Source organism: Mauremys reevesii, linkage group 24 (genome assembly GCF_016161935.1).
Source record: "Mauremys reevesii isolate NIE-2019 linkage group 24, ASM1616193v1, whole genome shotgun sequence".
NCBI classification, from domain to species: Eukaryota; Metazoa; Chordata; order Testudines; family Geoemydidae; genus Mauremys; species Mauremys reevesii.
The window spans coordinates 19,260,554-19,287,920 of NC_052646.1; the positions used below are offsets into that span (position 1 = coordinate 19,260,554).

General features: G+C 52.3%; 2 protein-coding genes across 5 annotated transcripts in view; both read left to right on the forward strand.

Annotated features, from left to right (window-relative positions):
* The window catches only part of LOC120390647 (probable G-protein coupled receptor 33), a 16,495-nt gene extending 2,849 nt beyond the window's left edge, over window positions 1–13,646 (forward strand). Inside the window, exons 2-4 of one of the 2 annotated variants that reach the window (XM_039513408.1) lie at window positions 4,250–4,408; window positions 10,376–10,534; window positions 11,628–13,646. In XM_039513408.1, coding sequence (XP_039369342.1) covers window positions 11,634–12,674 — 1,041 coding nt within the window. In that variant the 5' untranslated portion in view covers window positions 4,250–4,408; window positions 10,376–10,534; window positions 11,628–11,633 and the 3' untranslated portion in view covers window positions 12,675–13,646. Of the gene's footprint in view, window positions 1–4,249; window positions 4,409–6,445; window positions 6,567–10,375; window positions 10,535–11,627 lie in introns of those variants that run through there. The other variant, XM_039513407.1, reaches the window with a different exon arrangement.
* On the forward strand, window positions 11,643–25,664 carry LOC120390646 (probable G-protein coupled receptor 33). Of its 3 annotated transcripts, none has more exons than XM_039513405.1 (3): window positions 11,643–11,750; window positions 17,647–17,803; window positions 23,820–25,664. In XM_039513405.1, the coding sequence occupies exons 2-3, from the start codon at window positions 17,798–17,800 to the stop codon at window positions 24,873–24,875; spliced, it is 1,062 nt and encodes a 353-aa protein (XP_039369339.1). In that variant the 5' UTR covers window positions 11,643–11,750; window positions 17,647–17,797; the 3' UTR covers window positions 24,876–25,664. The 3 variants fall into 3 exon arrangements, with proteins under 3 accessions (XP_039369339.1, XP_039369340.1, XP_039369338.1); XM_039513406.1 differs by lacking the exon at window positions 11,643–11,750 and adding an exon at window positions 14,061–14,101; XM_039513404.1 differs by lacking the exon at window positions 11,643–11,750 and adding an exon at window positions 15,021–15,141.
* The last annotated feature ends 1,703 nt before the right edge of the window (window positions 25,665–27,367 follow it).

The window sequence follows — 27,367 nt, forward strand, 5'->3', positions numbered from 1 at the left end:
AGGTTGTAGGTAAATTAGACATGTGCTTAAATCATCTATTTCAAAAATCTTTTTCCATTCATACTGATCAGATGAAACAAGACTGCCAACTGTGACAGACAACACCTCTCGCTGATTCAAAATTCAATAGGATCTCATGGATTCTAGGAATCCTGGCCAGTTCTTAACATCTTGGATCTCAGGTCTGTCCGTGTTTTGAATGTGAACTGATGTGTGCCAGATTTAGAGCATCATGTTTTCCACGCGACTGTATGTTTCAAAAGCGAATAGGGTCCTATTCATGATAGATATGTGGCTGGTTCTTGAACCGCTTGGGTTCTAGGTCTACTAAAGCTTTAAAATCCAAACAACTCCTATGTGGCCTAGAACATCCCATTTTCCAACCTCATATATGATGTCCTAGACCTCATAGGACCAGTTTGAGTTTTAAAAAAACCCATGAGATTTAAGAACCACTCAGATCTCTAGACCTCATTATGTACTACTAGGATTTTAAATGTGTGTATGTGTGTGTGTCTCTGTCTGTGTATAAAATAGACACATACACACACACCATAGTATCTTATGAGTAACGCTAAGGTTATGTCACAGAGGTAGCAGAAGTCACGGAAACCATAACTCAGCAACCTCCATGACATTGTGGGCCTCGCAGTTGACCTGCCATTGCCAGCAGCAGCACATCCAGCTGCTGCAAGCAGCAGTGACCCCTGAGCTCCCCAGCCGCCACCCCTGGCAAAGTTCCACCCTGCAATGGCTCATCTCCTGCGGGCAACCAGGACCCCCCGCAGCTCCCAGCAGCCACCACTTGCATCAGAGGAACCCCAGAGCTGCTCATTGGCTGTGGGCGTGGGGGAACCCCACAGCTCCAGCCCTGCAGGGTGGCAGGGGGATCCCTCCCAACCCCTGGGAAATGGGGTTCCTGCAGCTCTTAGCCACTGTGAGGGGTGGGGGCACGGTGCTGGACCCTCTTGCCTCGACATTATGTCAGTGATGTTTTTATCAAAAGTCAATGACAGGTCACAGCTTCCATGATATTTTGTTTATTGCCTGTGGCCTGTCCATGACTTTTTCTAAAAATATCTATGACAACATTGTAGCCTTACGCCTTGTTCTAGATAGCTGGCTAGTTCTAGAACCTTTTAAGTTCTTGGTGTGACAATGTCTTGAAACCCAATCAGATCTGACATGGTCTAGCACTTCAAGGGATCCAAACATCTATGTGTTTGAAAAAACAATAATGTCCTGTGAATTCTAGATGTGTGGCTAGTTCTAGAAACTCCTGGGTTCCAAGTCACTCCAGGACTCAAACCTCCACTACTCCCAGTTGTTCAGAGCAACTAGAGACCTGACAGTGTGGTTATTGGCACAGGACTCACATGCCTTCTGTGGTCCCATTTCAGCCGTGTTGCAACTGAAGACACCAGGTCAACGTTAATAATAGGGACAAGAACTCAAACATCTCCATGTTTAGATCAAAAGAGCAGTGGCTGTGTCTCTAAGCCCCCACGTGTCAGCTCAGCCTGGGTGTTACTCACCCTCAATTTCTGGTGACTCACTTTTTTGCTGACTCACTTTTGCAGTACAGCCACACCTGTCCTCTGTCCCGTGGCGTAGCTGAACTGAGGGTCCAACCAGGCTCAACGTTTCCCACAGTTCGACCTTGTAGTGAGTTGGTGTGGCTCCCCTCCTGCCCAGCAGAGGGAGCGCCCATACAGACACCTAAGTGGGCGGAGCCACCGCCGCCTGTTCCCGCCCCCCAGAAGTCAAGGGGCGGGACAGGAAGTATAAAAACCTGCCTCCAGAGCTCAGTCAGGCCCCGGCCACCCCAGGGAGCAGAAGTGCCGCCAGGAGCTCGAGACTGGGAAACCTCCAGGACCCGGGGCAGCCACCCAGATTGGCCGGAGCTTCCCCGTGCCTTCTACCCAGAGGAGCCGCTGGACGCTCCCCGCCCCTGCTGCTACCAGGAGGAGCCGCCCGAGCACGCCTGGCCGGACTTCCCCGAGGAGCTGCCGGACCTGCCACCAAGCCCTGGCCGCGAGGAGCCCATGCTGGTGGACTGGCCTGGGACCGATGCCACGGACCAGGTAGGCCCTGAGGGGGGAACTGGAGGTAGCCCGGGGGAAGCCGACCCCAGTCAGGCTGCGGATGCAGAGGTACCGATGTCAGTGTGTTGTGGTCAGGATCCCCACTGACCGTCAGCGGTGACAGCCGCTGCTAGGGCCCCGGGCTGGGACGCAGTGGAGTGGGTGGGTCTGTGTCCCCCCTGCCACCCCACTCGCGGGTGGCGGCTCCCCCTCACCCCACGCTCAGGCGTAAGGACCTGGGCCTAGGTACTAAACTGTTTGTCTGCTCAGCCCCTGCCCCAGGGCCTGAGCCCTGACTGTTTGTTGCCCCGCCCTGATCCAGGGCCTGGGCCAAGTCACTGAACCATTTGTTTGCTCAGCCCCTGCCTAAGGGTCCGAGCCCTGAACTTTGTATTGTTGCTCAGCCCCTGAACCAGAGGGCCTGAGCTCCCCGAACTTTGTACTGTCGCTCAGCCCCTGCACCAGAGGGCCTGAGCTCCCTGAACTTTGGGGTCACTGACTGTCAGCTCAACCCTGGGCCACAAAAGGGGTCTGAGCACTGTGACTCTGGGTCTGGTGCCCCGCCTGAACCTAGGGCTGGCCCCCCCCCACCTTTAATTTGTACTGTTGTGCAGCCCTGAGACAGAGGGCCCGCGCTTGGCGATTTTGTCCCCAGGAACACTGGGGACCGGCCCGGAGCAGACGGCGCGTAGTGAGTCGGTGTGGCTCCCCTCTGCCCTCGGAAGGGTCGAGCCCCGGCACGCACGTTTACAGACCTCTTTCCTTTTTCCCCTCACTCTGCACCACGAACATTATAACCATCTGAAAATGTTCAACAGCACGTGTGGGGAGGGGCCAGTACTGTGGGAATCCCTGGACCAAATGACCCCAAATTTGCTTCACAAACCCAACCTCCGCCTCCATTCCTCAGTGCTGGTTCTCAAGGCAGTTGCCCCCTGCACGGGGGCGTCAGTGCAAGGTGTGAATATTAACAGCTGCTCATCTTCAGGGGGCTGCATCTCCCAACATCCCCAATCAAACGACCGCCCTTTGCTCTCGCAGACTCCAGCAGAGCCCCTGCGGCTTGGTGCCACTTTCCAAGTCGATGTGAGTCTGCAACAGGTTTTCAGAGCGGTGTGAAAAAATTAAGAGCGGCTCCTTTTCATGCGGCTTTAACTGAGGGCCCTGGATCACAAGCCTCTGAACCTGCCCCACTCACTCTGCCCCCGGCCTTGCTCAGAGACGGCCGGTTTAAAGCCAAGCCGAGCGGGCACGTGGATTTCAGAGAACTTTGACTGATTGGTTCTGACAGGAAAAAGTTTCTCTGCAGACCCGGCTGCCTGGGCGCCCTTAGCAGATCTGCTCTGGGAGGACTCGGGCTCCCAGTTCTTGGGCAGTTCTAAGCTCAGTGTCTGCAGCACCTGGTTGCAAGCGGCCCCTTAAATCCAACAGCCCTTTCCTCTTGGCACACTCACGTCCAACCTCAGGGCATAAGCCCAGCCACACTCATGCCAGCCACCGTGGCACGTGCCTCTTTGAGAGCCCCGTCGAAGCTCTAGTCCCTTTGGACACGACTCCCTCCAATGGGCAGTGGGTGGTGTTGATATTTGTCCAGGGGGTACGGCTGGACCCCACAGTTCTGTGCTCCCTTGCCCTACACGCCCGACCGGCGTAAGGAGTCCGGCTGGGCAGTAGTGGATTATCCAGTGGACTGATGGAGTCTGTGCCCAGGGACTCTGACCAATTTGGGGGCCCCGTAAAATGGACACCCCCACCTCAGCAGAAATCCTGGAGCCTTGACAGAAGCACTGGGTGGGCTAGGCTGGGGAAACCCCCACGCCCCGACACCACTCCCAGGCAGAAGCACCAGGTGGGTGGAGGAGCCCCAACGCCCGGACACTCACTGCAGCCCTGGGACTGGAGGGCTCTTGCTTCCTGCCGAGGCCTCAGGGTTAGTGGTTAGAGCAGGGGAGGGGTGACTCAGGACAGCTGGGTTCTAGCCCCAGATGTGGGAGGGGAGTGGGGCCTAGTGGATTAGAAAAGCTGGAGGTTTGGGAGCCAGGAGTCTGGATTCTATCCCCAGCTCTGGCAGGGGAGTGGGGGTAGATTTAAAGCAATGGCTGTGTCTTAGGTGGTCTCTTTGCTAAGACAGCGTCCGAATGATCATTTCCATTTATGGTTTGCAGCTTCTCCAGCTCACAGAGCAGGTGGAGGCAGCGCGTGTAGAAGACGCAGAGTTAAGGGGAGTCAACTCAACACACAGGACAGCACAGATTCACGGACGCTTTGCTGGACAAACACAAACCATCCAAGTTTCTCTCTGCACTGGGTCCTGCACTGCCCAGGTGAGTCGAGATGATGGGCAGGGACCCCTCATTGTGTCTGAAGGGGAATTTCTTTGCTAATCCTACCAAGATACCACGGACATTTGCTATTACTAAGGCAAACCAGTGGGACTCCCTGGCACTGGGTATTAGTGGCAGGAGTTACGTATGGTTCTTCTGTAGTGCAGCAGAGGTAGAGAGATGGGCTTCCTGCCACACAAAAGAGATTTATTCACTGGGCTTTCAGCTGGCCATGTAGACTAGGCATCACGAGCCAACACAACGGGAGGGCCATCTACATGGAAAGGAGAACCCATAAAAAAAAATACCGGCCGTATGTAAAGACGGAGGGGATAAAGGCAGAAGGCAAGGAGACACCATTTTATTCTGCATCAGGACATCAACCAGGGATCTCAACTGGGGTTGGCTGAAAGGCTGCGAACGTTACGGGTAAGAGAAACTTTCTTAGGTGGGATCGCAGCCTTGTAGGTGAAATCTCTAGGAAGAGAGTTGTGATTTTGCTTTCTCTATGACCCTTTTGTTCCCATTACCGGCTCTTCCATTACGCCCCTTGGATTACAAACGTATGTATGTGTTTTCACTATAAACACATCTCAGCACCGTGATGTTGAGTTGAACCATACCAACAGGTGTGGGCACGCTTGCAGGGGACGGAGGGTAAGATGACTCACAGTCCTTGGTACCCCAAAAACGGTCACACTTGGATTACTGCACTAATCCCCAGTGTCAGAGAGTCCCATGGGCTAATCCCACTAATCCCCAGTGGCATGGAGTCCCATGGGTTAAGCCTAATAATACCCAGTGGCAAGGAGTCCCACAAGTTAATCCCAATAGCACCGAGTATGGTCTATAACAGGGTGGCTGTCCCTTATGGGGAAATGGGCTTTAGTCCACCTGAGGGGAGAGAGAGACCTTGAATTGTGATCCATCTCCAGGAGGGAGCGCTGGGGATTCCCCACCTATGGAGATAGAAACATTGAACGAGGCTCAGGGCCCAGAAGGCCAATGTGTGTCTGGAAGAAATAAAGTGGACCCCAGAAGAGGAATGTGGTTTTTTTCCCCTTTTGATATTAATACAAGGGGAACTAAGGCCAGGTACTGTAGCACAACATCTGACCTCAAGGAGGTGCTCAGGAGGCAGGCACCCTGTTAGAGCATCCTCTGGATTGACACCATTCTTTTTCAGTAGCAGGGAGAACCTTGGGTTGATTACACTTGTGTTTGCTGGCAGGGAGTCCCACCGGTTAACCCTACTCATATGCAGTGGCAGGGAGTCCCACAGGTTAACCATAATTATCTCAAATTTCTGTGGCTTCTCATATTCAGAGATTCAGAGGTAAGAAGGGACCATTGTGACCATATAGGAAAACTGACTTCCATATAACACAGGCCAGAGAACTTCCCCAAACTAATTCCTACAGCAGATCTTTCAGAAAAATGCCCAACCTTGATTATAAATAGCCAGTGATGGCGAATCCACCGCAAACCTCAGTCAATGGCCCCAATGGTAAATTCCCCTCACTGTTAAAGATAAGCACCTTATTTCCTGCCTGAATTTGCCTAACATCAGCCTCAAGTTACTGGGTCATGTTAGACCTTCCTCAGTTAGATTGATGAGCCCATGGTCAAATATTTGCTCCACATGGAGCACTGACAGATGGGTATCGGGTCCCTGCTTAACTTTCTCTTTGTTAAGCTACTGAGATGGACTCCCGGAGTCTCTCAGTCTAAGACTGTCCACACTGCGGGCAGGGTATAGAACTCCACATCTCAGTCCAAAGGGAATTAAAACACTCCCCTTCTGGGAGCCAATTTATTAGGCCTGTGGAGGGGTGGACGAGGCTCTGAGGCCCCCTGCTGGAGGCCTCGTGGCCCTGCCACATCCTGACCCAGAAAAGGGCAGTGGACAGGGTCCTCCAAGCTGCCTAGAGTGGCTGTTTGGGACAGAGCCAATCAGAGAGGCTGCAGGGAGCAGCCAATCCAGGTCCAACAGGCCCATATAAAAGGTACTGAGTGCAGCTCTTTGCTGGAGCTGGAGGAGTGTGGATGGCCTGGCTGAGCTACAGGCTCTTGGACAGAGCAGTGCTGGCAGAAACCCAGGGGAGCAAGAAGGAGCTCCAGGGTGGTTGCTGGGACTCAACCAGGACATGACCCTGAGGTGTGGGTGAAGAATGTGCTGGGGCTCTGGGGAAGTGGCCCAGGGAATTGTAGCAGTGACACAGTTTATTTAAAGGGAAAAGGCAGATGGCTGATATCTATAGGGTACCTAGGCGATGATCCAGCGTAGTGAGTAGGCCTGGATCTCACTAGCCACTGGGAAATTGGCCTGGACTTTTGTTGCACCCCAGAAGGGGGAACTGAACTCTTTTAGTGGTGCAGCAGGAGAGCCAGGGCCAGAAAGGCCCAGAGAGGGTGAAGACATCACCTCCTGGGAGGGAGCCCTGGGGCACTGCTCCATACCAGAGCAGGGACAATTTGAGAGAGCCCAGAAGGGGCTGAGAGCCAATTTGAACCAGGGGCTGTGATGGATTGAGGCAGGAGTCCAAGGACCGAGCTGCAGATTGACATGCCAGAGGGCACTGAGACAGGCCCCTGTTGGACTTGTACCCTGGACACAATTTGGTTTGTATTTCACATACAGTCTGTGTGTGACTTGTCTGGAGGACTCAGTTGCTGAGGACTCACCACAAGGCTCTGTCATGAGGAGGTGCTGAAGATAGGCCAGTGCCACCTTATAAGAAGGTCTGACGCATCAGTCCTCTAGGAAGCAATGAATGACTCCGGCAGCGGGACACTGTGCTGCTAAAGTGAGGCTTGGAGAACACCTCATGCAAGTGCAGAGAGCTGCATTGGGTATGTACCTGAAAAATCCGGGATGTCCTTATTAACCTATGCTGGGCCTCACAGTCCACATGGATGCTAGTCCAGCTGTCCAGGAATGTCCCTACCCTAAGTGCTCTTAGAGTGGAGTCTGTGGGTCAGGACTCCTGGGTTGTATCCCCAGCTCTGGGAGGTTTGAGCGGCGGGGTGGCTGGGTGTCAAGAAAAGAGAAGTGAGGGTTCCTGTTTCACTGACGTTCTTGGTAAGTCCCTTGGTGAAGGAATTCATGGAAACGCTGCCACTTCCTTTTCTAGCTTAAAACCCTCAGTAACTCGAAGCTCTCCTCAGTGTGTCTGTTACATAGACCCTGGCCATGGAGCTGGGACCCAGAGACCCCTGATGGGAACCCAACACTCCTGGGAAAACAGATGGTATGAGACAACAAGGGTGAACTGTGAGGGGTGGGATCTAGTTGGCAACCCCAGGGGTTCTGAAGTCAGGAGTCCTGGGTTCTTTACCTGGCTCTGGGAGGGAAGTGGGGTCTAGTGGTTAGAGCAGGGGGGAGGGGGTGGTAGCCTGATCTCCTGGGTTCTAGTCTGTTTATAAGGTGGACTCTCTTTGGCTGGATGGTGAAGGAGATACAGTTCTTCCACTGCTGAGGCACGAGAGTCCCTATATCTCTGTCTGCCCCCCTTTCTTGAAACAGTGGGGGCGAAGGACCTCCATGATTTTAAGATTAAGCTAGATAAGTTTATGGAGGAGATGGTATGATAGGATAACGGGCTTAATCAATAGGTCAATTAAGTGCCACACTGGTAAATAGTACAATGGGTCAATGATATGATATAACCTTTTTCCAGAGGGTATGGCTGGAGAGTCTTGCCCGCATGCTCGGGGTTCAGCTGACCGCCATATTTGGGGTCGGGAAGGAATTTTCCTCCAGGGAAGATTGGCAGTGGCCCTGGAGGTTTTTCGCCTTCCTCCGAAGCATGGAGCAGGGGTCGCTTGCTAAAGGAGTGGGTGGATCGGCTTATGTGGCCTGCATCTTGCAGGAGGTCAGACTAGATGATCATAATGGTCCCTTCTGATCTTGAATTCTATGATTCTATGATTCTCCAACCTCTTTCGGTCCCTCCCTCCTATGCCAAGGATCTCCCCTGCTCTGACACTGCTATCGACCACCGTGCCAGTGCAGGAGCCATCTCTGGCCACCCCCATGTGGGTGGGAGGGGAAATCAGTTCACAGCTGCAAGTTTTCTTCTTTGCCATCATCCTGCCATGGGGGGCTGGACCTGCAGGTGCTGGGGCTGAAGATGTGGAGCACAATGACTGGCCGGTGGTTCCTCTACCTGGTTCTCAGCTCCCTGTTCTCCTCCTATTGTATACCGGTGTTTGCTGCGGTTCTGCTGGATCCAGTGCCCCCTAGAGAGGAAGGTTCCCTGTGGAAGTAGAGAAAACTGACAGGAATTTGAAGGGGATTTCAAATCCACCCAGTCTCCTTATGTGAGCAAGAGTTAGGCTAGCTGTAACCCTAATAACGCGAGAGTTGTAGAAGCGAGGATTGTGTGAGGTGAGTGGAAAAGAACTGTGCGAAAAGTTGTTGCGACCTTGTGTTAGATATGGAATGTAGACTAGAGTCTAAATAGAAGTGAGCACAAGAAGATATCAGGATGACCTATGTATAAACAAAACGCAACTGTTGCTCATTATTGTATGTAACAAAGGTGTAAATGCTTGCTGTAATCGTTTACCTGGGGGAGACCTGTTTTGCTCTCTCCCCCGATGCTATTGCTAGAGAAAATAAAGTGTATCTGACTTGCTGCACCCATCCTGAGAGTGAGAACTCTGGTTTTTCTCCGACAGCCCCATGTCCCTTTCCCCACTCCCCTGAGTCAGCCAAACATCCAGATCAGAGCCACATCGTGTTCTCTGCTTGGTTTTGTGTTTGACCCTGTAGACTATTTTTCCCCTTCTCCGCTCCTCCCACTCGCACTGCCCTCCTTTCCCCTCTCCACCTGCCATCCTGTCTTGTGGCAGTGAGTTCCAGCAGTGAGGCAGAGTGCTGCAGAGTGACCTCTGGCCACAAGGGAGCACTCGTGTAGCAGGCACCGTGTTAGAGACCCATGGGTAAATGCCACTTGTGTCCAGTGATGGTGTGTGTGTGGGGGGGTCCAGTGGGTTAACCCTGATTGTGTGCAGTGGTGCGGGGTTCCCAGGGGTTAACCTCTGGTCCCAGGTCCAGTAACTGTGAAGATCTCACTTGCAAGCTCCAGCTAATTTACAAAACCTTGGCCAAGGTTGGGAGCCAGCAGATAATGACTTAAAAAGACCAACCCGGTTTCTCCATCACCGGCAATTTTCTAACGCAGGGCTGCATGGTATTTCTAACTGTTCTGAGCTCAGGGTCTGCAGCACCTGGTTGCAAGCGGCCCCCTGAATCCAACAGCCCTTTCCTCTCTCCGCACACTCACATCCAACTCCGGTGCAACAGCCCAGCCACACTCATGCCAGGCACCGTGGCCGCACCTCTGGGGCATGTGCGTCTTTGGGAGCCCCGTTGAAGCTCTAGTCCCTTTGGACACATGACCCCCCCTCCAATGGGCAGCGGGTGGCGTTGATATTAGCCCAGTGGGTACTGCTGGACTCCACATTTCAGTTCATCCCTGTCCCCGCATACCCAGCCAGTCTAAGGAGCCCATCTGGGCAGTCGTGCATTATCCAATGAACCAAGGGGACCTGTGCCGCAGGGCTCAGGCCAATTGGGGACCCCTTGACAAATGGATGTCCCACCCCAGCGGAAATCCCAGAGACCCAGCAGAAGCACTGGATGGGGTGGTGAAAGCACCAACGTCCAGACCCTCGCTGCAAGCTTTGGACTGGAGGACTCTTGCCCCCTGCCAAAGCCTCAGGGTTAGTGGTCAGAGCAGGGGAGAGGTGACTCGGGACAGCTGGGTTCTAGCCCCAGATGTGGGAGGGGAGTGGGGTCTAGTGGTTTAGAGAAGCTGGGGGGCTGGGAACCAGCGTTCCTGGGCTCTATCCCGGGCTCTGGCGGGGGCGAGGAGGCTAGTTTTAAAGCAATGGCTGTGTCTTACATGGTTTCTTTGCTAAGACAGCGTCCGAATGATCATTTCCATTTATGGTTTGCAGCTTCTCCAGCTCACAGACCAAGTGGAGGAGGAGCATGTAGAAGACACAGAGTTAAGGGAAGTGACCTCAACACACAGGGCAGTACAGACTCACGGACGTTTTCCTGGGCAAACACACACCAGCCGAGTCTCTCTCTGCCCTGGGTCCCGCACTACGCAGGTGAGTGGAGACGATGGGCAGGGACCCCTCGTTGGGTCTGAAGGGGAATTTCTTTGCTAATCGTACCTAGAAGCCACAGACACTTGCTATTAGCAAGGCAAACCAGTGAGACTCCCTGCCACTGGGTATTAGTGGGGTTAACACAAGGACTCAATAGACAGAGTTAATTGGTTGGATCTGTGACCTGGGTGAATTTTTCTCCCTTGTTTCATGTTCATCAGATGAGGTGTTCCCCATTTATGAATCTCTAAGCCACAGGACCCCACATCCCTCCCACAGCGCAGGAGTTCTGACCTCCCACCCCTGCTCAGCCCCTCCCCAGTCCCAGAACTGGGGATAAAACCCAGGGGTCCTGGCTCCCCCACCCCCTTCTCTAACCATTAGGCCATTCTGCAGCGTATAGAGGTCACCAGTTTACAAGTCTGGGAGGGGTGCGTTCTGTGACAGAGGCAATAGCCCAGAGGTACCTCGTGCAGAGCTGCAGCAAGGCTGTGGGGTAGAGAAGCAGCTCAGTGGATTGTGGCTTCCTGTGTTACAATGAGGTGAGAAGAACCCTGCACACTCGCATGAGCAGCAATTCCTGTAGATGAGCACAAGGTGGGTGGGGGTGGGGTGGCTTTTTCTACCTTGTAGCAGTGAGTTCCACAGGCATCAGCTCCAGCGTGCTAGGAGCCAACAGCACCGATTCCCCACCTCCCTTAGCCAGCCAGTCCTAGGCACTGAAGCCAGATCAGAGTCGGTGCCTCCTAGTGGGGAAAGGCCCCGTGTCCCATTCCCTGCCCCGTTGACTCAGCCGTCCCTCCAGGTCACAGCCAATGTGATGTTCTCTGCATAGCTATAATTTGCTCTATTAGACAACTGTCCCCTTCCCCACTTGCCACACGTCTACTCTCCCGCTTTCCGTCCCCTGCTGCCCATAGCTGTATCTTGTAGCAGTGAGTTCCTCTTGTCATGGCCCTTTGCTGATAATACCCATCCTGGATATTGTGGAAGACCAGAGAGGTCCCTTCTGTTATTTTTCCTTCCTCCTCTTCCACTCTCCCTTTTCCTCTTCTCCGTTGTACCTTCAACCCCTCTTCTGTCTCTTCCCCAGGGCACCATGGACCAAGGCAACACGACGCTCTTGCCCATAAACTGGACAAACTCCAGCCAGCCTCCAGCATCCATGAAGAGCGCTAACCTGGCCATTGCTGTGTTGCTCTTTGCCATCTTCCTAGTGGGTGTGGTGGGGAATGGGCTTTTCCTGTGGGTGCTGGGGCTGAAGATGAGGAGGACGGTGACCACCCTCTGGTTCCTCCACCTGGTCTCCTGTTCTCTCCTCTTTACCCTGATGCTCCCTTTCTTCACTGTCCACATTCTCCTTGGTTTCCACTGGGTCTTCGGAACAGCCATGTGCAAGATCCTCAGTTCCTGCACCTACCTGGGCATGTTCTCCTCTGTCTTCCTCCTTGCCCTCATCAGCCTGGACCGCTACACTCTGACCTGCTGTCCCGTCTGGTCCCGGCGTCACCGCACCATGTCCTGGGTCAGGAAGCTGGTCATGGGTGTGTGGCTGGCCTCCTTCACCCTTAGTGCTCCCTACCTGTTTTTCCAGGAGACCTGGGAGGTGGAGGGAGACAGGGTCATTTGCACCAGTTATTACATCCTCTCCAGAGACCAGGGCAGAGCTGAGGTGCAGGCCTGGAGGATACACGCGTACGTTGTGCTGTTCGTGATCCGGTTCCTGCTGGGCTTCTTGCTGCCCTTCTGCATCATCGCGGTGTGCTACAGCCGGATGGGGCTGGAGATGAAGGAGAAAGGGCTGGCACGGAGCAGCAAGCCCTTCAAAGTCATGGTGGCTGCGGTGGTGTCATTCTTCTTTGGCTGGCTGCCCTACCACCTCTACCAGAGCTTGACACTCATCAGAGATGTGCCACAGTCATTGACTGATGCCTTCCTGCTCATGAGCATCATCACGTTCTGCTTCAACGGCTGCTTCACTCCAGTCCTCTACCTCTTTGTGGGGCAGGCGTTCCATCAGGTGCTCAGGACGTCCCTCTTCGTTCAGGTCAAAGCGGCTTTTCATGAGGATCTAAGTAGTGATGTGTCTGGACCAGATTCTAGAGGGAGAACAGGCGAGAAACTAACTGCATGGAAGTAGAGTTAAAACTTGAACTCCTGCAAAATCTAGATACCTGTTACTTTAAAACGGATTGGTTCTAGGTATCTCAATGTGTCCTTACTGAATAGAGTTTCTTTGGGTCTAGATTCACAGCTGGCTCTAGATTCTCATGTGTTCTATGTCTCTTGGCATGTTATAATTAAGGCTCCAAGTCTGTCACAGAGGTCATGGATTCTGTGACTCTCTGTGACCTCCATGACTTCTGCAGCCGCTGGTGCTGGCTCTGGGGCTGCCTGAGCCGGGCATCCCCAGGGCCAGCAGTAGCAGTTTGGATGTGTGGGATGGGGCTCAGGACTAGGGGAAGAAGTAGGGTGTGTGGGAGGGGAGGTACTTCCTTTGGGATGGGGCCTTCCTGGCTCCCACTGGCGTGGCCCTGCTGCTCCTAGTCAGAGGAGAGGCCAGGGGGCTCTGCGCACTGCCTGCACCTGCAGACTCCACCCCTGGAACTCCCACTGGCTGTGGATCCTGGCCAATGGGAGCTGCGGAGCCATGATTGTGGTGGGAGCAGCGTGCAGAGCCCCTAACCCTCCTCCACCTAGGTGCTGCAGCACCCCCAGCACAATCAGGGGTCTCGGGCCACGTGCTGCAGCCCGCCCCACCGCCGGCACCAGCAGGATGCAGGCCACCTCACCCAGCACCTGCAGCACCACCAGAACACCCCTGCAAGAGCACCTGTGGCCCCCTGCCCAAGCTTTAGTTAGGGGTATATAGTAAAAGTCATGGATAGGTCATAGGCCATGAATATTTGTTTACTGTCTGTGACCTGTCCATGACTTTTACTAAAAATACCCATGACTAAAACGTAGCCTTAATTATAACCCCCTAGGGTCCAGAGGGTTCTAGATTCCTGTTTGGTTCTAGAACTCTATAGCTGTCATGGGTATAAATAATGTAAAACTCCATATGATCCCATGAATTTTATACTAGGCTGACTCTGGAACTGTGTGTGGTTTTAGATGTCAAAATGCTTTTCAACTGAATAAAAGTCCATGCATTCTAAATCGATTGCTGTTGGTAGATCCTCATGGATTCCAAGTTTCTTAAAGCCTGGTAGGGTCCCTTGGGCTCTAGATTCCTGGGTAGTTCCAGAATCTTGCACTTGGGGTATGGTTTTTATACCCAGTGGTATTTCACAGGTTCTAGAATCCTAGCATTCTAGAACCTCCTGGGTTTGACCACTCTCAAACTTACAAACCAGTCTCTTCTAGAATCTTGTTCACCGGAAGCACCTGGTGTTAAAACCGATTTCATGGTGGAGTAATCACCCCTTCCCAAATGGAATAACCAAAAATCACTAGTTACTTTGGGGCATGGAGAAAATGGGTCAGATTGTGATCTCATGTAAACCAGCATAGGTCAGTTGAGCTTATTTCAGGACTCCTGAGTTCTATCCCCAGCTCTGGGAGGTGAGTAGGGTCTGGTGGGTTAAAGCACCATAAATTAGGAATGGCTTATCTGATAGACTCGTATTCAGTGCCATGGAGTCTCCTAAGTCGATGCCGCTTGTGTTTGGTGGCAGGGAGTCCTACAGGTTAACTCCACTCATATCCAGTGGCAGGGAGCTCCACAGGTTAACCCTAAGGATATCAGATTTCGGTGGCTTCTTATATTCAGAGATTCTAAGGTCAGAATTGACCATTGTGACCATATAAGAAGACTGACTGCTGTATAACAGAGGCCAGAGAACTTCCCCAAACTAATTCCTACAGCAGATCTTTCAGAAAAATGCCCAACCTTGATTATAAATAGCCAGTGATGGCGAATCCACCGCAAACCTCGGTCAATGGCCCCAATGGTAAATTCCCCTCACTGTTAAAGATAAGCACCTTATTTCCTGCCTGAATTTGTCTAACATCAGCCTCAAGTTACTGGGTCATGTTAGACCTTCCTCAGCTAGATTGATGAGCCCACGGTCAAATATTTGCGCCGCATGGAAGTACTGACAGATGGGTATCAGGTCCCTGCTTAACTTTCTCTTTATTAAGCTATAGAGATGGACTCCTGGAGTCTCTCAGTCTAAGACTGTCCACACTGGGGGCAGGGTATAGAACTCCACCTCTCAGTCCAAAGGGAATTAAAACACTCCCCTTCTGGGAGCCAATTTATTAGGCCTGTGGCGAGATGGATGAGGCCCTGAGGCCCCTGCTGGAGGCCTCATGGCCCTGCCACATCCAAACCCAGAAAAGGGCAGTGGAGAGGGTCCTCCAAGCTGCCTAGAGTGGCTGTTTGGGACACAGCCAATCAGAGAGGCTGCAGGGAGCAGCCAATCCAGCTCCAGCAGGCCCATATAAAAGGTACTGAGTGCAGCTCTTTGCTGGAGCTGGAGGAGTGTGGATGGCCTGGCTGAGCTACAGGCTCTTGGACAGAGCAGTGCTGGCAGAGACCCGGAGGAGCAAGAAGGAGCTCTGGGGTGGCTGCTGGGACTCAACCAGGACATGACCCTGAGGTGTGGGTGAAGAATGTGCTGCGGCTCTGGGGAAGTGACCCAGGGAATTGTAGCAGTGATACAGTTTATTTAAAGGGAAAAGGCAGATGGCTGAGATCTATGAGGTCCCTAGGCTGGGATCTGGAGTCATGAGTGGGCCTGTATCCCACTAGCCACTGGGAAACTGGCCGGGGCTTTTGGTCACCCGAGAAGGGGGAACTGAACTTTTAGAGGCCCAGCAGGAGAGCCAGGGCCAGAAAGGCCAGAGAGGGGACATCACCTCCAGGGAGGGAGCCCTGGGGCACTGCTTCATACCAGAGCAGGGGCAATTTGAGAGAGCCCAGAAGGGGCTGGGAGCCAGTTTGAACCAGGGGCTGTGATGGATTGAAGAGGGAGTCCAGGGACAGAGCTGCAGATACAAACAGCTGTGAGTTTTCTTCTTTTCCATTATCCTGCCATGGGGGGGCTGGACCTCCAGGTGCTGGGGCTGAAGAAGAGGAGCACAATGACCACCCAGTGGTTCCTCTACCTGGTTCTCAGCTCCCTGTTCTCCTCCTATTGTATCCAGCGCCTCCTAGAGGGGAAAGACCCCTTTTCCCTTTCCCCACCTCCCTGAGTCAGCCAAACATCCAGATCAGAGCCACGTCGTGTTCTCTGCTTGGTTCTGTGTTTGACCCTGTAGACTATTTCCCCCTTCTCTGCTCCTCCCACTTGCACTATCCTCCTTTCCCCTCTCCACCTACCATCCTGTCTTGTGGCAGTGAGTTCCAGCAGTGAGGAAGGGTGCTGCAGAGTGACCTCTGGCCACAAGGGGGCACTCGTGTAGCAGGCACCATGTTACAGAGACCCACGGGTAAATGCCACTCGTTTCCAGTGGTGGGAGGGGGGGGTCCTGTGGCTTAACCCTGATCGTGTCCAGTGGCAGGGGGGTCCTGTTGGTTAGCCACACTGAGGAACAGATCTTGCGATTTCTCATCTGTTTCAATGAGGAAAAACATCATCTGCCCTGGGACTTTTTCTTTCTGGAGTTGCACACTGGCAAAAGGATTGTGTTTGCCACACCCTGGGCATTCGTGCCCACTCGCTGGATGGTTCCATTTGGCTACTATGGCATTTATAACAACCCTTGCTTGCCTCTGGCTTCTCTTGTTTTCACGGCTCTTGATGGCAGGCTTTTATGAGCAGCAGGACCCCCTCCAGCCCGTGACTGCAGGTCTGGGCGCTTACGAAAGGTGGATTTACTCTGCAACGTACGCATGTGGTTTTCTGTCTCACCCGGCCTTTTCGATTGTCTTGCCATGGTTTCAGCTGCCTGCCAAATGGCCCCCAGGATATTTGAGAGGTTCAGTTAGTCTCTGTCATTGCTGAGTCTCACACCATGCCACACACGGTCCTTAATGCAGGAGTCCCACACGTCTCCACAGTCACAAGATCACGCTGCCAGTTGTAGACAGATGTTGGACTGATATATACTTTCCCCGTCTGGCTGACTTCCAGTGCAAAATTCCTGCCTTTTGGACGGGAACACTTCTCCCACCTGCACAGCGCCACCACTCATTCCTTAAGACTTGTATATTTTTCTCTGTCACATTATCAAATTGAAACCTGTTCAATTTCCTCTCCCGCCTGCCACCTGGGGAAACCAAGCTGTTTGCAGCCGCTCGTCTCTTTGTCTGCACACTGCCCCGCTCAAATCACGGCTTCTTCTTCTCCAGTTCTCTGATGAGGTTCAACAAGTGCAGAGTCCTGCACTTCAGGCAGAAGAATCCCATGCACTTCTACAAGCTGAGGACCAACTGGCTAAGCAGCAGTTCTGCAGAAAAGAACCTGGGGATTACAGCAGATGAGAAGCTGGATATGGGTCCCAGCTCTGGGAAGCCCCAATGCCTGGACCCCCAACTGCAGCTCTGGGACTGCAGGGTTTTTGCTTCCCTGCCCAGGCCTCAGGTTTAGTGGTTAGAGCAGGGGTGGGGTGATTCAGGACATCTGGGTTCTAGCCCTGGCTCTGGCAGGGGAGTGGGGGCTAATTTTAAAGCAATGGCTGTTTCTTATAGGGTGACCAGATAAGAATTCTAAAGTATCGGGACCACCGCAGGGTGAGTGCCTTTTCAATTCTTACACTGACCTGTTGGAGTCTTCGGCGGCACTTCGGCGGAGGGTCCTTCAGCCGCTGATGGTCTTCGGTAGCATTTCAGTGGTGGGTAATAAACCTTGCCGTGAAAGAAGGAAGTACCCGCCGCTGAAGTGCCGCCGAAGACCCGGACGTGCCGGGTGAGTGTAACAATTGAAAAGGCACTCCCCCTGCTGGTCACCGCCGCCTAAGCAACAAGGTGGGGGGGGGGAAGGCTCCCAAAACAAAATATTGGGACAAATGGCATCATGACTGTACTTCGGTCGGGATGCGGGACAAACTGCTTGATATCGGGACAGTCCTGATTTTATTGGGACATCTGGTCACCCTAGTTTCTTAGGTGGTTTCCCTGCTAAGATAGTGTCCAAATGATCATTTCCATTTATGGTTTGCAGCTTCTCCATCTCAGAGATCAGGGGGAGGTGGAGCGTGTAGCAGACACAGTTAAGGGGCGACACCTCAACACACAGGGCAGTACAGACTCACGGACGTTTTCCTGGGCAAACACACACCAGCCGAGTCTCTCTCTGCGCTGGGTCCCGCACTATGCAGGTGAGTGGAGACGATGGGCGGGGACCCCTCGTTGGGTCTGAAGGGGAATTTCTTTGCTAATCCTACCTAGAAGCTACAGACACTTGCTATTACCAAGCCAAACAGAGGGACTCCCTGCCACTGGGAATTAGTGGGATTAGCCTGTGGGATTCCCTGCCACTGGGTATTAATATGAGGACTCAATAGATAGTTAGTAGGCTAGATCTGTGACCTGGGTGAATTTTTTTTCTCCCTTGTTTCATGTTAATCAGATGAGGTGTTCCCCATTTACGAAGCTCTAAGCCGCAGGACCCCCCCATCCCTCCCACAGTGCAGAAGTCCTGCCTCCCACCCGCTGCAGCTCTGACTCACTAATCCTGCCACAGCCAGGAATGGAACCCAGGAGTCCTGTCTCCCCGCTGTAACCATTAGGCCAGTCTGCAGAGCACAGAGGACACCATGCTAGCAAGGTCGGGGGGTGGGGGGGTGCAGTCCCTGACAGAGACAACAGCCCATAGGTCTCTGGTGCAGAGCTGCAGCATGGCTGAGGGTCAGAGAAGCAGGCTGGTGGATGGAGGCTTCCTGTGTTACAGTGAGGTGAGAAGGACCCTGCATGCTCTCGAGTCAGGGTGTAGCAGCAGTTCCTGTGACAGGCAGATGAGTACAAGAGACGAGGTGGGGGAGGGATGGTTTTTTCCAACTTGTAGCAGAGTTCCCCTGGCCCCCAGCTCCTGCATGCTAGGAGTCAACACCCCCGATCCCCACCGCCCTGAACCAGCTAGTCCCAGGCCCTGAAGCCAGATCAGGGCCAGAACCTCCTAGTGGGGAAGTCTCATGTGCCATTCCCTGACCCCCTGAGTGAACAGGCCCTCCAGGTCACAGCCATGTGGTGGTCTCTGCATAGATTTGTATTTGATTTACTAGATTTTTCCACTTCCTGACTTCTCCCAATCTCCTGTTCCTCTTCTCCTTCCCAAGTGCCCATAGCTCTATCTTGTAGCAGTGAGTTCCACTGGCCATTGCCCACCTGCTGAGAATACCCAGCTTGGACATTGTGGAGGACCAGAGGGGGCCCAGAGAGGTCATCTCAATGGCACATTCCTAATGACACCTTCAGTCTGGTACAGTTCCTCACATTCATCACCTAAAAAGAATAGCCCGTGTGGGGAATCTCCCTCGCATCCTATTTTCAAACTGCTCTCAAAACCAGTTGCAGACTCAGACTGGCTTGCAAACTGGCACGCTGCCACCGGGGCTGTGCTGGAGTCTGCCGGGGAAATGGGTGACCGTTAGGTTGGGAAGTTCATGAGATGCAGCCTCCTGAATGTGAGGTGCTGATAATATCCAAATTGAACCGAAACCCCTGTGTGTAAGGCAGCACTCTGCAATGCAGGCTGGGTGGGGTTTGTGTGGGAAATTTGGGATCGTTGGGTCAACGAGCTCCCAGGATTCAGCCCCTCTCCCCAAAATATGAGCTGATTTCTCATTTTCAGAGTGTGAGGATGTTGTTGGTGCAGAGCCAGGGAAAAACCAAAGGCCCGGACCTTCGTGAAATGCGGAGCATGGACAGCCCCTGAACTCGGCTACTGAATGAGGGCAGGGACTGGTACAGAAATATTTCAAAAGTTGTTCCACCACTAAAGTGTTTGTACTTTGGCTCATGGGCAGTTCACACCTCTGCAGGCTGTAGCTTGTGCAGGAAATCTGCAGTGAGAAACACAGGCGCTGAGCTGTGTGCTGGCGGGGGGTGGACCATGGGGACCGTTCTTAGTCTTTGCACCTAAAGATGAGGAGTCTAATGTTTTCCTCCCCCATCTTAGCACATCCAACCTGCCATTTGTGAGATGTCCCAGCTGGCTGGCAATTACCAGGGCCTTTTAGCTAGAGCAGGAGGATGCAGCCTTTCACAGGAATCTGTTCACAATTCGATGCACCGGCAAAATGTAGAGAATGCAGGAATCCTTGGTTTTGTTCTTAATCTACCCTAACCACTGGACCCCACTTCCCTGACAGAGCCAGGGATAGACCCCAGCAGTCCTGATTCCCAGCATCCCCTGCTCTAACGACTAGATCCCACTCCCCTCCCAGAGCTAGGGATAGAACCCAGGAGTAAAGGGTCCCAACCCACACTGCTCTATCACACCAGACCCCAGCCAGAGGTACTCAAGAGTTCTGAAATGAAGTCAACAGACATACACCGATTTACACCAGCTGAGAATCTTGCCTGTTCACTCCATTGCCAATTGATTTTCAGGCTTAGTCTTCCAAAAATGTGGCAATTTTTTGTGCTTCTAGGCTTTGGGATGTTTCCCAGATGAACACCCTTAAAGAGACCTGATTTTTCCATAGGGAGGGTGCTCGACACTTTCTGAACATCAGACCACTCAAGTTGGAGGCACCCAAAACCTTGAAGCTCCAAGCATGACCAGCCACTTTGGGAAACTCAGATCCCCAGCCCTTGGCCCTTTGCACAAGAGTCTTGTGCCATAAACCTCCGAGGAACACTCCTTCCAGAGCTGGGACCTTCCCGAGATGCACAGTGTGACGAGTGGCCCCCATTAGGATGCCACCAGATGTGCTGAGATACCACTGAGCCTGCCTGTTATGCCAACCTGGGCACCCTTTTTACCTGTCTTGCTGAGCCAAGCTATTAAGCTTCCTTCAGGATACACACAGGAGGAGCCACACCAAAGTGCAGAACAAAACAGACACTGAGATCAGTTCGGGGAAGGCTCAACCTAGGAGACTTGCCCCAGCACTCAGATGTCCACCTCCCTTGGAGCGAAGACCCAAACGTATATTACGAAATCCGCCTTCTCCCTCAATGCGGAGCAAGGTATGCACAGCCTCTCCCCCGCCCCCCCCCACACTTTTATTATGAAACTTACACACAGGGTTACATTATAAACAAGAAATAAGTTTATTAGCTACAAAAGGTGAATTTCAAGTGAATATAAGAGATAACAGACAGAAGAAAGCAGATTACTGAGCAAATAAAACAAAGTACGCAAGCTAAGCTCAATATACATAAGAAACGTGTTACAACATATAATTGCTTATCCTAAATGTTATTTTAGGCTGGTTGCAAAGTTTCTGTGGTTCGCAGTTCCAGGTATTTCTTTTCAGACTGGATCCCTGTCTCAGTGTGGACTCCCCCACTGCCTTCTCTTCAGGTGACTATAGCAGTCTTTCTTCTTGGGCAGACAGGCCGCAGATAGGAGGAGTCCTGTTTCCCTTCCTCCCCACCCTTAAATAAGATTTACACAAGGCAGGAATCCTTTGTTTCCCAAACTTGATCCCTCTTCCTTTCCAGTGGAAAGTTACAGGAAGTCCCAGGTAATGTTTAGTATCAGATGACAAGACCACCTGGCTAGTGGTGTCACAGTTACTTCCCTGGACACCTCCCAGAAGGGAGAGAGATTAGTATCTTCATAGTTTTGTGGTTCCTTCCTCTGGCTCGTCAAATTTGATGGCCTGTCATCTGGTCGGTGTCTTCTCAATACACACCTAGTTGTAATGGTTACATAGTCCATATTCCTTACTTTAGATACAGAAATGATACATGCATACAAACTAGATAATCACATTCAGTAAATTATAACCTTTCCAATGCTATCTTACAGCAGAAACCCAGGCAGATGTAGATATAGGCGAACAGAGTTATAAAGCAGGATGTGAGTAGGTAGGTGAGCACCAGATGGAAGGACAAGAGGCAGGTCACCATCATCCTCATCCTCAGCCCCAGAACCCACAGGCAGAGCCACCGCCAGCCACCGCCAGCAGGGGGTGCCACGCACGGCTGCCACTTGACTTCCTTTCCCGTCCAGCTGGGGGTTGCTCCCATTGGCTGCTGGGCTGGTGGGCAAGGCGGAGGGGCAGTGAGGGGCTGGGGTGTCTGGGAAGGTGAAGGGGCCATGAGGCCCTATGGGGGTGTGGGAAGAACACTAAAGGGATTGGAGAGAGAGACAGAAGTGTGGAGCCCTAGCACTGCCAATCCCTGCATTTCATTCTCCTCCCTGCACAACCCGGCAAGTTCCCCAGCCCGATACAGGGAAAACCAGGAGTCCTGGCTCCCAACACCCATGCCCCTGATCTATCTCACTGGACCCCATCCCCTCCTTGAGCCATGGAAAGAACCCCGGAGTCCTGACTCCCACCCCACTCTCCCCGCTCCAACTCACTAGACCCCACTCTCCACACAGAACCGGGGACAGAACCCAGGAGTCCTGGCTCCTAGTACACCGCTCTAACCACTAGACCCCCCACTCCTCTCAGATTTCAACCTTGGTCTAGTGTACCATGCCACTGGGGGCTGTTTTCCCAGTAGCACTGGGTTCCCGTCAGGGATCTCAGGGTCCCAGCTCTGAGGATGGGGCCTATGTAATGAACACTCTGGGCAGGGCTGAGATTTTATCTAGAACAGGAAGGGGCAGGATGTCACATGAGTTGTCTCACGCAGGGATGCACCCACAACATGTAGATAACACAGGCCCCCTAACGGCTATTGACCTGCTCCAACCCCTAGACCCCACCCCCCTCCCAGAGCTGAGGACAGAACCCAGGAGCCCTGGCTCCCAGTGCCCCCTTCCCCTGCTCTAACCCATAAGACCCCCACTCCTTGGCTGGGAGTTGCATCATTTGTGACTCAGCCTTTGTTGTGAGCTAACGGGGATGGGTTATCTCTGGGTGCAGCCCCTGTCAGGAAAGAACTTATGCAAAATACAGGCCCTTCCTCTTCACGGGGGCATGACTCAATAGATGAGCTGCTGGCCAAGCATCTAGTGCATTAGAGTGGATAGCTGGGAGCCAGGACTCCTGGATTCTATTTCCAGGCTCAGGGAGGAAGTGGGGCCCAGTTTTAAAGCAATTGTTGTTGCTTAGGTGGTTTCTCTGCTAAGGCAGTGTCCAATGATCATTTCCGTTCATGGTTTGCAGCGTGTGGGTCTCAGAGAGCCGGTGGGGGTGGAGCATGTAGAAGACACAGAGTTAAGGGGAGTGAACTAAATGCACAGGGGAGGGCTCTTGCGTGCTGGGTACAGTCTCACGGACACTTTGCTGGGAAAACACACGCCATCCAAATCTCTCTCTGTGCTGGGTTCTGACCTGCCCAGGTGAGTCAAGACAATGGACAGACGGCCCCATATTGGGTCTAAAGGGGAATTTCCTTTCTAAGGCCCCCTAGAAGCCACAGAAATTTGCCATATTCAAGGCAAACCAGTGGGACTCCCAGCCACTGGGTATTAGTAGGGTTAGGCTGTGAGACTCCCTGCCACTGGGTATGAGTGGGGTAAGCGCGTGAAACTGGGTAGCACTGGATTAAGCTGGAGCACTCAATACACCGAAGTAGGAAGTGAGATCTGTGACATGGGTGATTTTTTCTCTCTTTTTCACATTTTACAAATCTCTAAGAAACAGTAGGTCAGTGGATTGAGACTTCCTGTGTTACAATGAGAGTGAGAAGGACCTGCCCTTTCTCAAGAGTCAGGGTGTAGCAGCAATTCCTGTGGCAGGCAGATGAGCTCAGGGGTTGGGGCAGCTTTTTCCAGCTTCTAGCACTGAGCTCCACCATCACCAGCACCTGAATACTGGAAGTCAAGAGCTTGATTCCCCACATCCCTGAGCTGGCCTGTCCCTGTCCTGCAGACAGATTGGACCTAGCGTCTGCTAGGGGGAAACACCCTGTGTCCCATTCCCCCACCCCTTCTGAGCCAGCCCATTGTCCAGATCACTGGGACGTGGTATTCTCAGCAGAGCTCTGTATTTGACCTACCAGACTGTCCCCTTCCCCACTGCTCCCATGTCTCCTGTCCCTCATATCCTCCTCTGCTGCCCATAGCTCTACCTTGTAGCAGCGAGTTCCACCCCTATAGCCCACTTCCTGAGCATACCCAGCCCGGATATTGTGGAGGACCAGAGGATGCCTAGTTAGGTCCTGTCCAATAGTATATCCCTCTGTTATTTCTTCATTCCTCCTCTTCCCCTCACCCTTTTCCTCTCCTCTGTTGTCCCTTCCAACCCCTCTTCTGTCTCTCCCCAGGGCACCATGGACCGAGGCAACACAACCCTCCCACCAACCACTGGGGTGAATTCTAGCCAGACCCCTGCAGCTGAGAGTGCCGCTCACCTGGCCTCTGCAGTGTTGCTCTTCATCACCTTCCTGGTGGGTGTGGTGGGGAACGGGCTGTACCTGTGGGTGCTGGGACTGAAGATGAGGAGGACAGTGACCACACTTTGGTTCCTTCACCTGGTCTCCTGCTACCTTCTCTTCACCCTGCTGATCCCCTTCTTCATCGTCTCTCTCCTCATGGATTTCCACTGGGTCTTCGGCATGGCCATGTGCAAACTTCTCAACACCTGCATCTCTGTGGCCATGTTCACCTCTGTCTTCCTTCTCACCCTCATCAGCCTGGACCGCTACATCCTCACTCACTGTCCCATCTGGTCCCGGCGTAACCGCACCCTCCCCCGGGCTGGGAATCTGGTCGTGGGCATGTGGCTGGCCTCCTTTGGTCTCAGTGCTCCCTATCTGGCTTTCCGGGAGACCCGGGTGGTAGATGGGGGCAGAATCATCTGCATCAACAATTACGCCCTCTCCAGAGACTGGAATGGAGCCGAGCCGCAGGACCTGGGAAGACGGGTCCACCTGGCTGTCTTCATTGTCCGGTTCCTGCTGGGCTTCCTACTTCCTTTCTGCACCATCGTGGTATGCTATGTTCGCGTGGGGCTGAAGATGAAGGAGAAGAAGCTGGTGTGGTCTGGAAAGCCTTTCAAAGTCATGGTGGCCACGATGGTTTCCTTCTTCCTGGGCTGGCTGCCCTACCACCTCTACCACGGCTTGAAGCTCTCCAAAAAGGAGGTGCCAGAGTCAGTGATGGGTGCTCTCTTGGTCATTTACACCTTCATGACCTGCTTCAATGCCTGCTTCACCCCCATCCTCTACCTCTTTGTGGGGGAGAAGTTCTGGCAGGTCTTCAGGACATCTCTTGTCACTCTGGTCAAAGCAGCTTTTGTCGACGATCTCAGCAGCAGTGCCTCCGAGTCTAGTGGAAGACATGGGTCAGAAGTCGAGAACACAATACAGTTGATGGCCTGAAGGTTCCCAGACTTAGGGAGAGTTGAAAACTTGCCATCTCATTTGTTCTAGATTCCTGATGGTTCTAAATCCAAATGGTTTTCAGGTATCTTACTGTTCATAAAACCTGTAGTGTCCCTGGATTCTAGATTCCATGCTCTCTCCAGAATTCAATGCATTCTAGGTCACTCAATTTTTTCAAACTCAGTGGGTCATCAATGGCACCAGATTAGTAGCAAGCTCCAGAATCTTGTTTGTTTTTGATCTCTCAATGTGTTCTAACCCAGTTGACTCTCTTGGCTTCTGCATCACTAGGTGGCTCTGGAATCTCATTTATTGTAAGTCTCTCAATGTGTTCAAACTCAAGTCTATGGGTTCTCGATTCCCATCTGGATCTAGGACATCACTGGGTTCTAGAGTGTTTTCAAACCACATAGAATCCAACAGGTACCAGATTGTTTGCTGAAAGTTTCATCATGGTTCTAGATTTCCAAATGTTTTTAAATCCATTAGATGTAGAAGAGTCTGCATTATAATAGCGATATATAGCTGTTCTCTAGTGCTTGTTACAAGTAGATCTTAAAGAACTTTACAAGGAGGTTAGTAGCAGTCTTCCAGTTTTTACAAATGGGGAAACTGGGACACAGACTAGGGAAGTGACTAGGCCAAGGTCACCCAGTAGAACCTTTGGTCCATCCAGTGGCAGAACCGGGAACAAACCCATGTCAGCTGTGTCCCAGCCCAGGTCTCTGTCCATGAGTCCCCTTAGATTGTGAGCTCTCTGAGACAGGGACTGTCTTTTTGGTCAGGATTCGGGCTCCCAGTGCTACCGAAATAAAAAATTATAATAAATAAACCTTCCTGGGCATTCCTTTAACTATATAGATTCTGTATGTTTTGTGGGGTGGCTCTGATATAATTTACAAACACCACATGACCCACTCACTGGGATATTTCATGTGGGGAGGCTCTGGCTTATTTTAAGAGCAACTGGTAAGTAAAACAAGCCGGCAGGGCAAGGAGCGGCTCCAGAGAAACCACCTGCCATGAACATTCAGGGTGGTGAAGAGATATTTCCAAGAGGTTTGCTCTAATTCAACCAGGGACTAATTCAGTGACGTTCTGCAGCAGGTCAGACTAGGGGACCACCATGCTCCTTCAGTCCTTGGAATCTCTGATTTTATCCAGAGGTCAGGCAGATGTTGTCAGGGAGCTGAACCTCACCTGGACCCACTGGGATATCTGAGGAAGCCGGACCTATGTTGGCCACCAACCCCGGCTGGAGGCTGGAGGTAAGTTAGACATGTGCTTAACTCCTCTATTTCAACAATCTTTTTTCCATTCCAGCTGCTCAGATGAAACAAGACTGCCAAGCATGACAGATAGCACCTCTTGCTGATTCAAAATTCAATAGGCTCTCATGGATTCTAGGAATCCTGGGCCAGTTCTTAACACCTGGGGTCTCAGGTCTGTCAGTGTTTTGAATTTGAACTGATCTGATGTGGGCTAGATTTAGAGCATCATGTTTTCCAAGCCACTGTATGTTTCAAAAGCCAATAGAGTCCTATGTATTCTAGACATACGGCTGATTCTTGAACAGCTTGGGTTCTAGGTCTGCCAAAGTATAAAAATCCAAACCGATCCTATGTGGTCTAGGACATTCTAGTTTCCAACATCATATATGATATCGTAGACGACATAGGACTAGTTTGGGTTTACAAAAACTTTGACAGACCTAGAACCCAAGAGGTTCAAGAACCACTCAAATGTCTAGACCTCATGGTGTTCTAATGGGTTTTTAAATGTTTGTGTGTGTGGGTGTGTATGTGTGTGCATAAAATACACGCACACACACACACAATAGTACTGCATGTGTAATGCTAAGATTATGTCACAGAGGTGGCAGAAATCACAGAAACCGTAACTCAGTGACCTTCATGACATTGGCAGCCTTGCAGCTGACCTGCCACTGCCAGAAGCGGTGGACTTTGCAGCAGTCCAGCTTCCACTGGTGGCAGGGGACCCTCCAGCAACTGACGGCAGTGACCCCTGAGCTGTTGAGCCACCACTGCTTGCAAAGTTCCCCCCAGTAGTGGCTCAGCTGCCGTGAGCAACCAGAGCCCCCTGCTGCTCCCAGCTGCCAACACCGGTGGCAGAGGGACCCTGGAGCTGCTCAGTGGCTGTGGGTGGGAGGGATCCCTACGGCTCCAGCCCCGCAGGGGGATCCCTCCCAGCTACTGGGCAATGGGGCTCCTGCAGGTTCCAGCCACTGCAGGAGGTGGGGCACGGTGCTGGACCCTCCTCCCTCCCCACTTTGTCAGGGATGTTTTTAGTAAAAGTCAGGGACAGGTCACAGCTTCCATGATATTTTGTTTATTGCCCGTTGCCTCTCCATGACTTTTACTAAAAATATCTATGACAACATTTTAGCCTTACACCTTGGTTCTAGATATTTGGCTAGTTCTTGAACCTCTTGAGTTCTAGGTGTGACGATGTCTTGAAACCCAATCAGA